Consider the following 15858-nt stretch of genomic DNA (forward strand, 5'->3'; position numbering starts at 1 on the left):
AGGAGGGTGAGCAGTATGCCAAAAGCATCTTCCTATGCATACAATTTTGCCCCTGCACAGGGGTCACGCACAACAGCAGCCCCTGAGCACAAGAACTATCTGCTAGTTCTTCCAAAGGAGGCAGGAAGGATACCACAGTGATGGGAGCAATATCAGACACCAAATAGAACAGAAGGGGGCAGGAGGATGGCTGGCTCTGCTCATAGCGGTGCACCGAGTGGGATTCCCCTGGGAGCTCCTTTTGGGGTTCCACCACTCCACACTGCCTCCAACACTAGCCACTGCCTGGCAGAGACCAGCAGATCCACAATCAGCTGTGTAACTGGACCCTTTCCATGCCTTTCAGCCACGTTAAAAAAGTTTGTAGCAACCAGACGTGGAACTGGTTAGAAACACCCAATGAAGAGAGAAATGCAACCACAAATTTGACTAAAAATTTGAAGAGAAACTCTCAGAAGGTCAAAAGAAGTGAACTGTGGACCTATGGAGTGGTGTCTCAGGACACGATACCATTATGGAACCAGAATTAAAATATTTATGGACTATTGCACTACCAAGCAAACTGAAACAAATGATTTTGCTAGGCTCTCTCCCCTCCAGACCTTCCATCCCCGCTACTCCAAGTGCACGGCTTACCAATGCTTCTAAACGGCAGTTGATTGAGGAACCTACTCAATTCAACTCTGCCAAGAGGAGCGGTCAGAATGACCATGTCTCCTCCCAACCTCGGAGGTGTCACAGTCAGGTGTGAAACTGTCCTTGCACAATGAAACACTGAAAGTAGCAAAGACAAAGTGAAATCAGAGTTCAATGCATAACATACAGTCATTTTTTTTCCAGATTATGAACCAGAGTGTGGCTGGTCAATGCGTGGATGTCCACGGAGGCAGAGGAGGAGAGTGTAAGGAACTGCCCACACGCAGAGTCTGGTACAAGCACAGTCTCTGCACTTTGAGTGTAGAGACTACTTCCTGCTGACACCTGCTAGAGCACAAGCCATCCTAAAAGGGGCCAGAGTAGAGGCCGGTCACAGAGTTTAAGCACAGAAGGGTCTACAACATTGTCTAGTCTGACCTCCTGTATATCACAGGCCGCTAACACTGTCCAGTACCCATACACCAAACTCAGGTCCATGGCAGTTTTGTGAAGTCCATGATGCCTCTTGTTGAAGGGTGATGCAGGGGGTAGTCTTCTCTTTTACCCCATGTGGTAGTGAGATGGGGGAGGAGCTCTGGCTGGGGTGAAGCAGCTTTGTACCACCCCAACACGGAGCATCAATTAATTGCCATTATCTGGCCCTATCTTCCTAAGCTGACCAAAATATGGAAGAGTTTTATTCCAGTTAAAAAACACCTCTGCACTCCCAACTTCATTAGCTAGCCATTTCTTCGGCTTTCCTTTATCCTGCAAGGCTCAGAAGTCCGGATCCTAAAAGGTGGCTGGGCTCCTAATTTTCACTGAAATCAGCCTGAATACCTGTGAAGATAGGGGCCAAAATGTTGTAGCCTGAGCATACGTATTTAGAACGCCCAAACATGCAAACAATTTTGTCTTGCAAAGGTCCATCCAGCCAGGATGGACCTTTGGTATGACCCAATATGGCAATTCTTATGTTCTTGGCAAAGCAGGAGCTATCAGCAAAAGAAAATCTCAATGACTATGTAGCAAACCCTAAAAGATCTCAGCTCTTGTAGCTGTTATAGGTGGATATTTGTAAGTATCTGAAGTATAAGTCTACGTGTGTAAAGTTTTTTGTTTAGATAAACTGGATGTGTAAAACAAAAATCTAAAAGCAAATGGATGCAAGGCAGCACACAATGAGCAAGAGAAAGGTTCATCTACATTATTTTTGTTGCACTTAAATTCTTTTCCATACAGCTGTTTGATTTTCTATTTGTATGAAAAGCAGACAAGCCCCTGGGACTTGCATAAGTTTGCCAGCAATATACTTCACAATATCTGCATCTCCCTGAGTGTTCTGTAGATCATCTCATAAAGCCAAGTTTACCATACGCAAAAGGATTAAGAACTTAATAAAGCTCATTAAAAACATATCACTTTTAGATTTGGTTTTTTCTTGTACTAATCTGCTAGCATTAGGCCACTTCCTGAGGTTCTTACCTAGTTTTTACAAGGGCAAACTTCTAACAACTTAAAAATATTAGGTATCTCGGAATCCGGCCCTTGGGCTTTTCCTGTTGTACATCATTTGTTTCTTGAGTTTACCGTACAGTACAAAAGCATCTCCAACGTTTCCCAGTTTTGTTCTTTGCATAGTACTACATTACTTGCTTGAAGACACTGAGAGTCAAACTTCACTGGTGGACTGTTAAAATTCCACTGAAGTCAATGGCAGACTTCCCATTAACTGCAATGAATGTTGGATCAGGCCTCCAATAAGACAATAATGCAATCCATGGCTTTGTAAAATAAAAACCTACCTCACTCTAAGCAAAAGGAAGCATTTGCTTCCACATTCCTGTTTACATTCGTTTAAATAATGTTCACATTTTCATTTGTTCAGATCACTCGAACAAGGTGTCAGGCACATACTTGACAGCTTCAGAACACTAGTCCTCAACCCACACATGCCTAAATTAAATTTGTCAGGCTTTTTAAAGCCTTAGGTCAACTGAATTTACATATTTCTGAGTCAAAGTGGGAAGTAAAAAAAAAAAAAATAAGGAAAGATCAGAGTTCAGAGGAGAAGCCCATGAGGATGGAAAATGCACAAATAAATAATAGCCTGGAGACACCTAGAAGCAATATTAAAATTTTTCATGTACACGAGTACACTATTTCAGGTAATTCTCTCTCTCGGCTTCATTAACTATCACTTCTTTATAGAATTTTATATTTTGAGAATGTCTAATCAAACAAGATTTGGTAACTGCCTCTGCTCATTCCTTTATACATGTTTGGATTTTGTGCTGACATTTTGAATATCTCTATATAAAAACATGCCTTATTACCCATGGAAACAAGTCTACATAATACAAAGGAAACCCTGGTACATGCAGCGAGCCATGGATTGGATCTATCCACCATTGTACATGAATAAAGAACTCAAGTTTAAATGAGTTCCTCAATTTTTCTGCTCAGACAGAAACTGTCATTCTAAAAAGGCAAGGTCTAAAGGTTTTTAACTGCAAATACTACCACAGTGATTTGCTTCACATTAATACATTGGTTTTCAACCTTTTTTCATTTGCGGACCCCTAAAAATTTTCAAATGGAGGTGCAGACCCCTTTGGAAATCTTAGACATAGGGGGTCCGCAGACCACAGGTTGAAAGCCACTGTTCTAGGGTAACGACAACCTTTTGTGTACCACTTAAACATAGTCTGCAGACCCGCAACGGTCCACAGACCCACTGGTTGAAAATCACTGTGTTAATACATAAATACTGGGTTTTGGCAAATGCAACGCAACAAACAGATAAAAGCACCAATGAAATTGTCAAACTTCTTGGACCCTACCCATACATTATTTCCAGACTTGTCCAGCTGCAACAGCAATAACATTTAGAAGTAAATTTTTGACCAAACACTCAGTCAACAGACAGGGATAGATAGCATACTGTAATACTACATGAAAATATTAAATTTCAACAATGGTCTATGGCAGGGAGCGGCGCCCAGCACATCCCTCGGCCCACGCCGCTTCCCGCAGCTCCCATTGGCCTGGAACGGCGAACCGCAGCCAGTGGAAGCTGCGATCAGCCGAACACGCAGACACAGCAGGTAAACAAACCATCCCGACCAGCCAGTGGATTTCCCTGATGGGCCACATGCCAAAGGTTGCCAATCCCTGGTCTCTGGCCTACTTAGAACCTCCTTCCTGAGGGGAAGTTGATCTCACACCTATGGAATGAGAATCTAGAGGACATAATGAAAAGCTAGTCATTGGAACCGAAGGCACAAGAACTGGGGAAGAAGTCTCCTCTTCTCTAAAAACTGTTGCAACAACAGGCCGGAAAATTTTTTTGGCTGTGCAGGTTCCACTATGATGGTATCTGTCCCCATTAAGCTATGTTTCATGGAGATAGCAATTGGAGAGATGGATGTGTAGGCCAGGTCTTGAATCAAGTGATTGAGGTGTCTTTGGGTATGTCTAGACCGCAGTCATAAGTGGGACTGCAGTAGATGTATCTGAGATAGCTTTGATATAGCTAACTTGAATAACAATAACAGTGAAGTCGTGGCAACAGGGGCTGTACAGCCCCATTCAGGACCCTGGGTAAGTACCTGAGTGGCTAGCCCACACTGCCCTGGCTTCACTCCTATTGCTATTCGAGATAGCTAAATTAAAGCTGGCTCAGATATGTCTACACATGCTGCAATCACACTTCTCACCATAGTGTAGACTACCCTAAATGAGCTGCCAGTGTGTCTCAGTATGCGACAGTATCTTGGAATCGATGCATTTAGTATACGTGCAAACAGACTCATTGAAGGAGATGCCACCATAAGACATATTTATCTGAACAGTCAGGCCCAGTCATAACCATGCTCAGTAGTGGAGGCCGTAAACCATTTGCAATCACTAATGAGACCAAGGCCAGCACATTGGAGGCACTCCACACAAAGGCACTCCAAAGGCACTCCACACAAAAATGCTATTCACAAAAAGTGAACAGGCTAGCATTACAATGTTATTCACAGAAAGAGAAGAGGCTAGAGTCACTCTGACCTAGGTAGGTTGGACTAAAGAAGTCTTAACAGTGAGCCTTCATAACTTAACAGAGTGTGGATTTTTAATGTTAGCTACAGGTGAGTGTTGGAGGATTTATGGTGGGTGGCACATGCTTCAACTAATGCTAACAACAGAAGGTTGGTGTGACACTACACCCAATATCCATCATAGTAATATTATTATGATACGATCATGGCATAAATATGATGCATTTTGTACAAGATGGGATACGTAACGTGTCACTGGAAAAGTTATGATTTGCTAACTATGATTATCCTATTTGTATGCATGTATCATTTTTGTATCCGACGTTATAAATATTGACTATGGATCTGTATTTCAAATGGGCTTACTCTGGGAAACAGCCACAGCCAGTCTTTCAGGTACAACAATGAAGAAGCCAGACAGTGCTAATGGCTCATCGACAAAGAAAATGGGCTGTGCATTAGCTTAGCTTTCCTGTAAACGTTTCGGCCAGCTTGTAAATAATGGCTGCCATGACTCTGCAAGGACATGTGACCAGACCACATGACTCTGACCTCCATTTTGGGTACCTGTATTTTTTCACAAACTGGTCTGGGAACCAAATTTGAAACAAAGGGTTCCCGCCACATGGAAAAGCTATATAAGGCAGGGAGTGACATCATCTCTTGTTCTTCACTCCCCCACAACTCAACACGTGAGAGAAGCGCTGAAAGAAAAGGACTTGGAACCAGGGTGGGGAGCCCAAGCTGCAAAAGCAAGTGCAGCTTGTGCCTTGAGAATCAGCAAACCTACTTGTATCAGCAGTCAGAGTGAGAAATTCCTAATTCATATCCACTCTTTCTAGTATTTTAGGCTTAGTTTGCAGTTTTGTTTATTTACTGGGTAATCTGCTTTGATCTGTTTGCTATCTCTTTATAATCACTTAAAATCTATCTTTTTGTAGTTAATAAACTTGGTTTTGCTTTATCTAAATCAGTGTACTTTGAGTGAAGTGTTTGGGGAAAACTCTCAGCTTGGTTAACACAAGTTTGTTGCATATTCCTCTCCACATTGAGGGAGGGGCGAACTGGATAATAAATTCATATTGATTCGAGTTTTGACCAAGGCAGGGCAGTACAGCTCTGGGGTCCTAGGCTGAGAAGCTAGAGGTATCTTGGCTGTAGCCTCTCTATTGTTGGTTCATGCAGTGGCTGGTCAGCCTGCATGTAACTGCAGCTGGGTGTGTCCCTGCCTGTGCGAATGCTGGTGGGAGTGTAGGACTGGGTGTGGTCTATAGCTTGTCACAGCCGCACAGTGAGAGAGGCTGCTGTGGGTCAGGCTGGTGGGTCAGAGGGAACAGTGGAACCCCAGTTCCAGGTGGCACCCTGCAGGGAACCCGTCACAGTTGGTTTACGAGGAAATGATGGAGAAAGGATGAAATCTCCATGCGTGAAGTCACAGACAGATGATGACTGATCTGTGTGCACTAGAGGTACTTGGGCCTCAGATAGTTGTTCCTCTCTCACTGAGGAACTTGAAAATAGTGGGCTAAGATTTACTGTGGCCTCCACAAATGCTGCAAATGGCAGTACAGAGCTCTACAGCTAAAAGAGATCTGATGTCACAGTACCTCAGTGCCATTGGATTTCAGTGCCTCAAAGAAAGGAGATTTCTTCTGTGTCTCCTCTGATATTTCAGCCATGTTAAGATTGGAACTTGTTCATTGGAGCTAAGCATGCTCTACAAAGGACTGAGAGAAAATAGCTCCTTCTGCTTTCTCTGAGAATGGCACAATGAAACTGTGATGCTGGGGAAGAAGAGGTGGTGAGTAAAATTCTGCAATGCCAACAGTAGTCCTGCCTTCTCACTGTCAGATGAAGTACCAAAGCCCATACCTGTGAACTGACCTGGCCTCAAACTGAATGGAGCCTTCATCTGAAATGCAATGCCAAAGGGACAGTCTCCAGCAGACACCAGGTACTGGTTCGGACAGTAAAGCAGGGTAATAGAAATACCTCAACATTACCAGGAGATGTGTAAAGCCAGGGAGCAGAATCAGCCTTAGCTCAGAGGGATCTGTGCTTGCATAGTTTTCAGTACCTTAAAAAAAAGCCAAGAATAAAAATCTTCCCTTTTCTGCCTTTCGCCCCCCTTCCATTATGACCCAAAGCAAAACAGAGGGACACAGTGTGATGTGAGCAAGTTAAAGAAGAGAAGTGAGGGCTTATGGAACGTACCCCTTCTTGCTAAAGGAATCAAGTTACAGCTCCACCTGTTCCAATTAAATGATGTTCTGCATGCTAGAGAGCAGCAGAATGAGCAGCTTGAATAACCTTAATGAAGAAAAGAATTATGGTCTTGCCATTTAAACGCTGGACAGGGACGCGAGAGGCCAGGGTTCAGTTCCCAATGCTGCCACAGATTCCCTGTGTGACCTAGAGCAAGTCACTCAATATCACTACAGCTCAGATCCCCATCTGTAAAGTCCTTCCCTTGGTCTGTCTTCTCTAAGTAGATTTCAAGCTTTTGGGGGCAGGGATTGTCCCTTACTATGCATATGTACGGCACATGGCATAGCTGGGTCCCAATCTCAGTTGGGACTTCTAGGGGCTACAATAATAAGTGTCAATATACTGTTATGCTGAAGTGTTGAACTACTGAAATCTCTCTAGTATAAAATTTAGGAAATCCTTGTTGGACACTAAAGAGGACAGCCCTTTGGCTCCCAATCTCTTTGAATTTAGAACGGAATCACCAATTTCAGTGTCAGCTATACTTTACTGGCATAAAACAGAAGATAATGAAGCCACTTTACGTGATAATTCAGCTTCGCCATAATGCCTAGATACCATGGTGATGGGCATATCGGAAATTGATTAAGATCATCATAACAGGCACCCAATGGACAAGTCTCTAAAACCACCACCACAAGAGGCAATTATATAACAGCCTTGTTGGCAGTCTCAGTAGCAAAACCAAGGACTGAATGGGACATGGAATCTCTCCCATCAGAGGTGGTGCTTCCAGGCTACACGTGAGGCACATTGGCATGAGGTTTTTGAAAAGCTTGCTCTATTTCTGTATGTGCTAGAACAGAGGACGTCAGTCTGCAAGGTCGTCAATCCAGGACTAAAGTCACACCAAAACAACTGAAAGGAATAGCCCCTCTTTGTGAAATACAGTGTTGAATTCTAATTAGAGATGGGAGCACCACTAAAAGGCAAAGGGGATCCAAGCAGCCCTACATTTCTGGAAAGTTCTGCCCTGCTCCGAACCTCGTGGCTGGCTCACACCTCTGTAATAGTCTGAATCAAAACCTCAGATCTGAACCACTCCAACCTTTAGCTCAGATCCACAAATGAAATTTGGTTATCAGTGACTGATCCTGGTGCAGGATAAAGGCTTAACACAGTCAACATCCGTGTGAAGACATGTCGAAAAGATGCACATTCTTTTAGTCCTGTAAAATAAGCTACATCGCACCTCCACAAGAAAGTCAACATAATTAAATTAGCACAGCTACCCCATACAATGTACTTAATGATATTTAGGGTAGATGCAAGTTTATTTATTAGTCAAGCTACATATTTATAGCTTGTAAAAGATTGTGGCTTGCTTTGATTCCTTAGTGGGTTTAACTGAGACCACATGAAAGGACCCTGTAACTTCTACAGCTCTTTACATTTGCAAAATGTAAAGTTGTATGCTCCAAGGCATAGAGCCAAGCACGATGTGCCAACACAAGAAGTGATGCCAACGTATTACATAAAAAGCTACTTCTCTTCTAATATTGCAATGAATATTTTAAATGAGAATCCCCCTTCTGAAGTCATTCATCAGTAAAAAGGAAACATGTGCAACCATAAATTACTAGGATTGTGGTTTCATGCTGCTAGCAAATAATCATCTTTGTGGTTAAGCATCTATAAAATGAGGAAATTCAATACCCATGAGTGGAAGATCTAGAACTGAGACTGAAAGAAACAGAAGACAAAGATTTCTACAAAACTTTCCATATAAACTCTTGGCCTTGATTCTCCTCTCACTCGCATAGTTAATATCAGGAGCAACTTTGCTGACAACAGTGGAGTTGAACCATTTTGAAACTGGTGTAAACGAGAGGATCAGCCCCATAAATGTGTATATATTTTTTGGAAGGGAGAAAGAAAGGGGAGGAGAATTTTGATCTGATGGTACCAAAAAGAGTGAAAGCAATGCTTTGGAAATCTGAACTGAACTTTTACAGGACCAGCACTACGGTGTTTGAAACAAACATAACTGTTGATGTTTGCTATTACTGAAGAGCCTTAAGAGATGGCTCTAGGCATTAAGCATTAAACTGCATGACAGAATACATAAATTCCACCCTCCCACTCATAGAGAAACTGCTGAGCAATTAACATGTGTAGAGAGATGTTCTGGAGACTGCAGGAATGATTTCCAGATGTGACTACTGATTTTGGGTGCCTCAGTTCTGAGGTTCCCAACTTCCGACACCTTAAATGGGCCTGATTTTCATAGTATTCTGAGCATCAGCCCTCTGAAAATCAGGTCCCTTTAAGGAATTTCAAATCGGGCACCCAAAAATGGAGACATCCAAAAATCACTAGCCCCTTCTGAAAATCCTGGCCAAAAATATATATTTACCCAGAAATATAGGACTCACGAGATTAATCTGTGTAACACAGAGAGAGGCACATCTCGTATCCTAATTAAAAGTGATATACAATTAAAAAAAAAATCCTTGCCAACAAAAAAAGTAAAATGCCTTGAACATTCTTGTTAACTTGTTCGGCAAGCCCCCTATTAAAGTGCATAATGAGCCTGTCGCCCTAACCCAAAGCCCCTCCAAGCCAGTGGAAAGATTCTCATTGATCTGAATGAGCTCTGGACAAGACCCTGTGGGAGTTCAGAAGCAATGGCACACAGGCTGCAATAAAGGAAAGATTCCATGTTTAGTTTGTCTTACTCCACTGGGGTTTTGTTGTGAAAAGTGATAGGAAATACTCATCTAAAGTAAGGAAATTGGGCACACAGGGGTCCAAGTAGAAGAATTTTTGAAGACCACACCAACCAGCACTTTGGGAGTGACTGTTCGATGCTCTGAAAGGGACCTAGGAAAATAAATATTCTTAAATCTGCTTAATAGAGAGCATATTGACAAAAGTTGTACAAAGGTAGCGGAGAGCCAATGGGGAGGGTGATGTACCCTATTCAAGGATGGTGCAACTTCTATTCCATTGTGAGCTACCTGACAGCTCCCAAAATAATTTGCTGAGCTGGCCAGCAGGATTCCTCCAGGGGACTGCAGAAGCTGTGCTACCTCTTCCTCACCCCTCTGGAAACTTGAAATTTTGAGCGAGACAAAATGAAAGCATGGATAAAAATAAACGGAATTTTCATATTAGAAAAGAAAAATGTGTTTTCAAGTAGCAAAATGTTTCAGTCATTGGGGCAGGCTGGAGGAGGATCAATGATTGCATGGATCCAGTGATTTCACCAGGCTGCACAAGTGGCACTGAAGCCTTTGACTGCTGATCCAGCTTAGAGGGTAAAATAGCAGCCACAGTAGGAGTAGGCAGGAGAGCAGCTCTGAGCCCTAGGTAGTGATATGGACTTTGCCTTGCCAAATCCACATACGAGTTTCATGCCTTACCCCTTCCACAGGGGGGAGGGGGGGTGAAGCGGGGGAGAAACTATTAAATTGCACAAATTACTCCACCTCTTTACAAAATGCCATCCATTTACCTCACTTGGCTGGGATCTAGTGTACACTCTGGCTGCAATGGAGACAGGTGGGAGTTTTGCCAGAGGCTTCAATGGGAGCAGGTATTGGGCTTCCACCCCAGCCTTATTACTGGGCATTAATCCAAGCAGCAATATATTAAACCTTTTTTTTTTTTTTTTTTTTAAGAGGGACCAATAAAGATACAAAGCCCTCCTTCTGTGCCCATACTCCCCTTCCCTCCAGCCTTTGTCTATTGGCATTGCTTGCTGCATTATGTCCATTCTAAGCTCCCAGATCTATCACTTTTACTTGTCTATTAAGCACCATGCACATTATAAAATAACAAGAAGAGATTATTATTATTATTTATTATTATTTATGTAAAAGAATAAGAAAAGTTGACAAAACTCACACTGAAATCATTAATGCTTGCTACCTACGAGTAGGTCAGACAGCAGCAGGGGGGAAAAATTATTGAGTAAAGATATTGCCTACATACCCTTAAGCCTCGTCCTATGTCTAGCATTATATTGCAGTGAAAAAAGCTTTCTAAGCAAAGAAGAAGCCCAAGGCAGAACAATGACCTAGAAAGACATCTGGAAACTACTGTCCCCTGCCTAAGCTGGACAGAGAAAACTATTATAAGTCTAGATGTTTCAAGTCCTTATTATGCAATAAACCACCCAGTAATAGCATCTACTCCAGTGTAATTAAAGTGCTACTGAAATACATTTGGGGCAATAAAAATCAGAGCTAATGTCAAAATAGCAATTTAATATGAAGGAATATTTAAAGCAGTATATACTATGTTATATAAGAACATAAGAACGTCTATACTGGGTCAAACCAATGGTCCATCTAGTCCAGTATCCTGTCTTCTGACAGGGGCCAGTGCCAGATGATTCCAAGGGAATGAACCGAACAGGCAATTGTCAAGTGATCCATCCTCTCTCGTCCAGTCCCAGCATCTGGTAGTCACAGGCTTAGGGACTCCTAGCACATGGGGTTGCATCCCTGACCATCCTGGCTAATAGACATTGATGGACCTATCCTATAGGCTGTTAACATCACCCTATTTCCGTATAGAATGCATTGTACATAAGAGAAAGTTACTTTACCATCTCTTCTGCTACAGATCTAAACTAATCTATCAACTAGATATTTGTACTCAGCTGAAAATACATAACACTGTATTTGAATATAAATGAATTATTTATATTGCCTGAGAAACCATATCTGTCTCACCCAGTCTTGAGATTTGCTTCTTGCAATGGGTGCCATCACTGTAACAGACTTTTCCAAAGAGTGGGCCAGATCCTCAACTAGTGCAATCAACTTGATGTCAATGAACTTGTCAATTTATACCACTGAGCCCACCTCTGCAGTCTTTCCTTCGGCGAAGTTCCCATAGGAGTCAATTCAAAGATTTGCCAGAGTAAAATCTGCAGGATCTGGTCAAGTGTCCTTAATTATAATGGTCAATTCCATGCTAGCTGCTAGCAGCGGTTGTTATTTTGGAACCTGACATCACACTGGCCATTTGTCCAATCTGTCAGCTTCAATACAGGGAGAACTATCAAAAGATATTTTCTATTTAATATTTAAATTAAATGGGTCTAATTCTGGTCTTTTCACACTTACAATGGGGTAAATCAGTCATAATAAGACAACAAAATAGGCCCATACTCTCCAACTGTACCATCTCACTGGTCCTACATCACTGGTAAACTTCACAACAAATCACTAACATAGTAGAAGACTGAAAAAGGAACTTACTTATGGACTAAACTAAAAGAAACTGACGCAATGTCTTTGTTTAAGTTTATTTCACCAAACAGACAAAATACAAGTTTTTGCCTAATTCCACATAAAGATTTTCAGTGCTGTTTTGTTTATATTTGAATGAGCAAAATAGAATGGATTTTTTATTAATTATTATTATTATTATTATTTCCCACTAATGGAAGTTAGAAAACAGGTTCCTATGATCATTTTCTCAACAGTAGACAAAATTAAATACACAAAGTGCTGAGAGACATAACAATCACTTTATATTCACCGGTAGCCTCTGAAATGAACTGTAAGCTCTTATTCAAGGAATTTTCACTGAGAATGAGAGAGAACACTCCCTCACCAAAAATAAATAAATGGAAAACTACTTTAAATGCAATAACTCAAAGTAAATGGATTTCTTACCATTGTGAGCGTAAATGGATGGCTTTCTAATGCTGACACTCTTGGACAGTGCAGAATAATGTACTGAAATAAATCACCCAGAGAAAAATGAATGGTAAAAAAGCTACGTTCAAAACATTCGGTTATGGCTGCTACTAACAATACCCCAAAGTTAAAAGCATCCCTCAACCCTTGCATAAGAGAAGCTGGAGTTTTATGTGCTGTGAGTCAACTCACCTGACCAGGCCTTGCTTTAAAGTTTTCTTTCCTCATTCGTAGTTCAAGGACATTAGAGGGATGGCTTATCACTGAAGTTATCGTGGCCGGTTTGTAACTGCGGATATAGCGATAGAGCCTTTCTGCACAATATAAACACAAAGGTCCAGAAATCCAAAGCCAAGTCTGCAGAAGAAAAGCAAAAATATTACTCCAAGGAATGTTTTTCCTTTTTTATTTCAAAATAATATGACTCCTTATACAGCCTAGTTCTACCATCCTTATGGTGACTAATGTCTTAGGCTATGTCTACACTCATGGCTGCATCTGAAATACAGGCACTACACATGTAGCCACAGGCCGCAGTGAAAGGCCGGCTGTGTCCACACGTGCCACGGCGGTGTGTAGGTCAAAATGTGGGGATTCGACTAGATGACCCTCGCGTGTAACCTTATGGTTCTGTGATTCTCCATGTCACAGTGAAAGGCTCCAGTGAGGCAGTAGGACACTACACTGCTAAAAATAGCAGGGTAGTCACGGGAGGCACTGCGTGGACGTGTAGAGAGCCGTGCAGAGTATATACCCTGGGGGTTCAGGCAGGTAGGGCACTCTACACTATGCTACTGGCCGAAGCCGTATCTCACCATGCTAGCTCAGCATGCAATGTCTGTACTCTTACATGCCGCCATAAATGTAGACACAGCTTTAGAATCATAGACTCATAGAATATCAGGGTTGGAAGGGACCTCAGGAGGTCATCTAGTCCAACCCCCTGCTCAAAGCAGGACCAGTCCCCATCTAAATCCAATCTAAATCTAAAACCCAGCCTGTGCTTTGTCAAGGCTGACCTTAAAAACTTCTAAGGAAGGAGATTCCACCATCTCCCTAGGTAACGCGTTCCAGTGCTTCACCATCCTCCTAGTGAAAAAGTTTTTCCTAATATCCAACCTAAATCTCCCCCACTGCAACTTGAGACCAGTACTCCTTGTCCTGTCATCTGCTACCACTGAGAACAGTCTCGATCCATCCTCTTTGGAACCCCCTTTCAGGTGGCTGAAAGCAGCTATCAAATCCCCCCTCATTCTTCTCTTCCGCAGATTAAATAATCCTGGTTCCCTCAGCCTCTCCTCATAAGTCATGTGCTTCAACCCCCTAATCATTTTTGTTGCCCTCCACTGGATGTTTTCCCATTTTTCCACATCCTTCTTCTAGTGTGGGGCCCAAAACTGGACACAATACTCCAGATGAGGCCTCACCAATGCTGAATAGAGGGGAATGATCACGTCCCTCGATGTGCTGGCAATGCTCCTACTTATACAGCCCAAAACGACATTAGCCTTCTTGGCAACAAGGGAACACTGTTGACTCATATCCAGCTTCTTGTCCACGGTAACCCCTAGGTCCTTTTCTGCAGAACTGCTGAATAGCCACTCAGTCCCTAGTCTGTAGCGGTGCATTGGATTTTTCTGTCCTAAACTCAGGACTCTGCACTTGTCCTTGTTGAACCTCATCAGATTTCTTTTGGCCCAATCCTCTAATTTGTCTAGGTCCCTCTGTATCCTATCCCTACCCTCCAGCATTTCTACCTCTCCTCCCAGTTTAGTGTCATCTGCAAACTTGTTGAAGGTGCAATGCATGCTATCCTCCAGATCATTAATGAAGACATTGAACAAAACCGGCCCCAGGACCGACCCTTGGGGCACTCCACTTGATACCGGCTGCCAACTAGACATGGAACCACTGAACACTACCCGTTACTTTGCAAGTAGTCCCAATGGAGGAGGAGAAGGTGACTGCCCTAATCACAAGGCTACAGAATCATTCTAAATCTTTCTCTGGCCGAATTAATAGTGAATTATTCAGTTATTTAATTAAAGTGGAACAACTTCAACATACCTCCTCAAATGACTAAGGTGAAGGGCAGATGGGACAGGCAGCTGAGGAGCTTTTGGGTAATATTCGGCCCAATACTGAACTGGATATTTTGTGTGGTGCTCTGTGCTCCTAGATTTTCGGCTCTTCAGGGGACAGGGACCGTGTAGACCACTGTGTTTGTACAGATCCTAGAATGAAGCCCTGTTTCTGATTGGTGGATTGGGACATACATATATCATAATTAAATCATCTTGAGTCTATTGATCTTTTCTAAAATTCCATTTTTCTTTTCACATTTTTCTAGAATAAACTCTGCCTCCTCCTTCCTTTTTTAACATTCTCATTGAATTTGATAACTAATGAAAATAGGCTTTCGGCGGGTGTAGATAGCCATCTGTAGTGGTGGTCAAGATGACAGTTTTGTTTATATTGTACTGCTCACTGTGGAATCTGTGTGCATGATGGCTAATACATTTGTCTATAGTATCTGTACTATTGGTATCCACTCAGACCTCAATTCAGGAAAGCATCACTATGCAGGAAAGCACTAAAGCCTGTACTTAACTTTAAGTGTAAATAGCTCAATCTATTTTATTTATCCTAGAGAACGTTAATATGTGACTTTATCACAGTCTTTAAATAACTATGTGTGCTGAAGATTTCTGATAGTACAGAGCTCTGTAATCTAGCAGCCAAAGACATAACAAGATCCAATGTTTGGAAGCTGAAGCTAGATAAATTCTGACTAGAAATAAAGTAGAAATTTTAACAGGTGGTAATTCATCACTGAAACATATTACCTAGTGATGTGATGGATTCTCTGTCACTTGAAGTCTTTAAATCAAGATTGGCTGTCTTTCTAAAATAGATACTCTCTATTTCCACATCAGCATGTCCCATAGCCCAGCAGTTAGAGCACTTGAGAGGTGGTAGATCCCCATTCAGATCCCTCCTCCTCATCAGGCAGAGGGGAGCTTGAACCACGGGTTTCTCACATCCCAGGTGAATACGCTTACCATTAGATTAAAAGTTATGAAGGAAGTTCTCCTTCCCTTTCTCACCCCAGCTGTTTTGTGTGAACTTGCCTGAGCGGCCTGCTCCAGTAGGTGGCTTTTGGGCTCACCTGTTGAACTGGGCCTGGCACACAACATAGGTGTTTGTCTGCCTGCCTTCTCTGGTTGTGAATTGCTCTGGGGCTTAGGCAG

General features: G+C 42.3%; 1 protein-coding gene across 1 annotated transcript in view; it reads right to left on the bottom strand.

Annotated features, from left to right (window-relative positions):
* NOX4 (NADPH oxidase 4) overlaps positions 1 to 15858 on the bottom strand; it is a 158481-nt gene that overhangs the window by 103411 nt on the left and 39212 nt on the right. Inside the window, exons 10-11 of the mRNA XM_007063128.4 lie at positions 12800 to 12964; positions 12584 to 12646 (exon numbers count right to left, since the gene is read on the bottom strand). Coding sequence (XP_007063190.3) covers positions 12584 to 12646; positions 12800 to 12964 — 228 coding nt within the window. The remainder of the gene's footprint in view (positions 1 to 12583; positions 12647 to 12799; positions 12965 to 15858) is intronic.

The sequence above is a fragment of the Chelonia mydas genome, chromosome 1 (assembly GCF_015237465.2).
Source record: "Chelonia mydas isolate rCheMyd1 chromosome 1, rCheMyd1.pri.v2, whole genome shotgun sequence".
Taxonomy (NCBI): Eukaryota; Metazoa; Chordata; order Testudines; family Cheloniidae; genus Chelonia; species Chelonia mydas.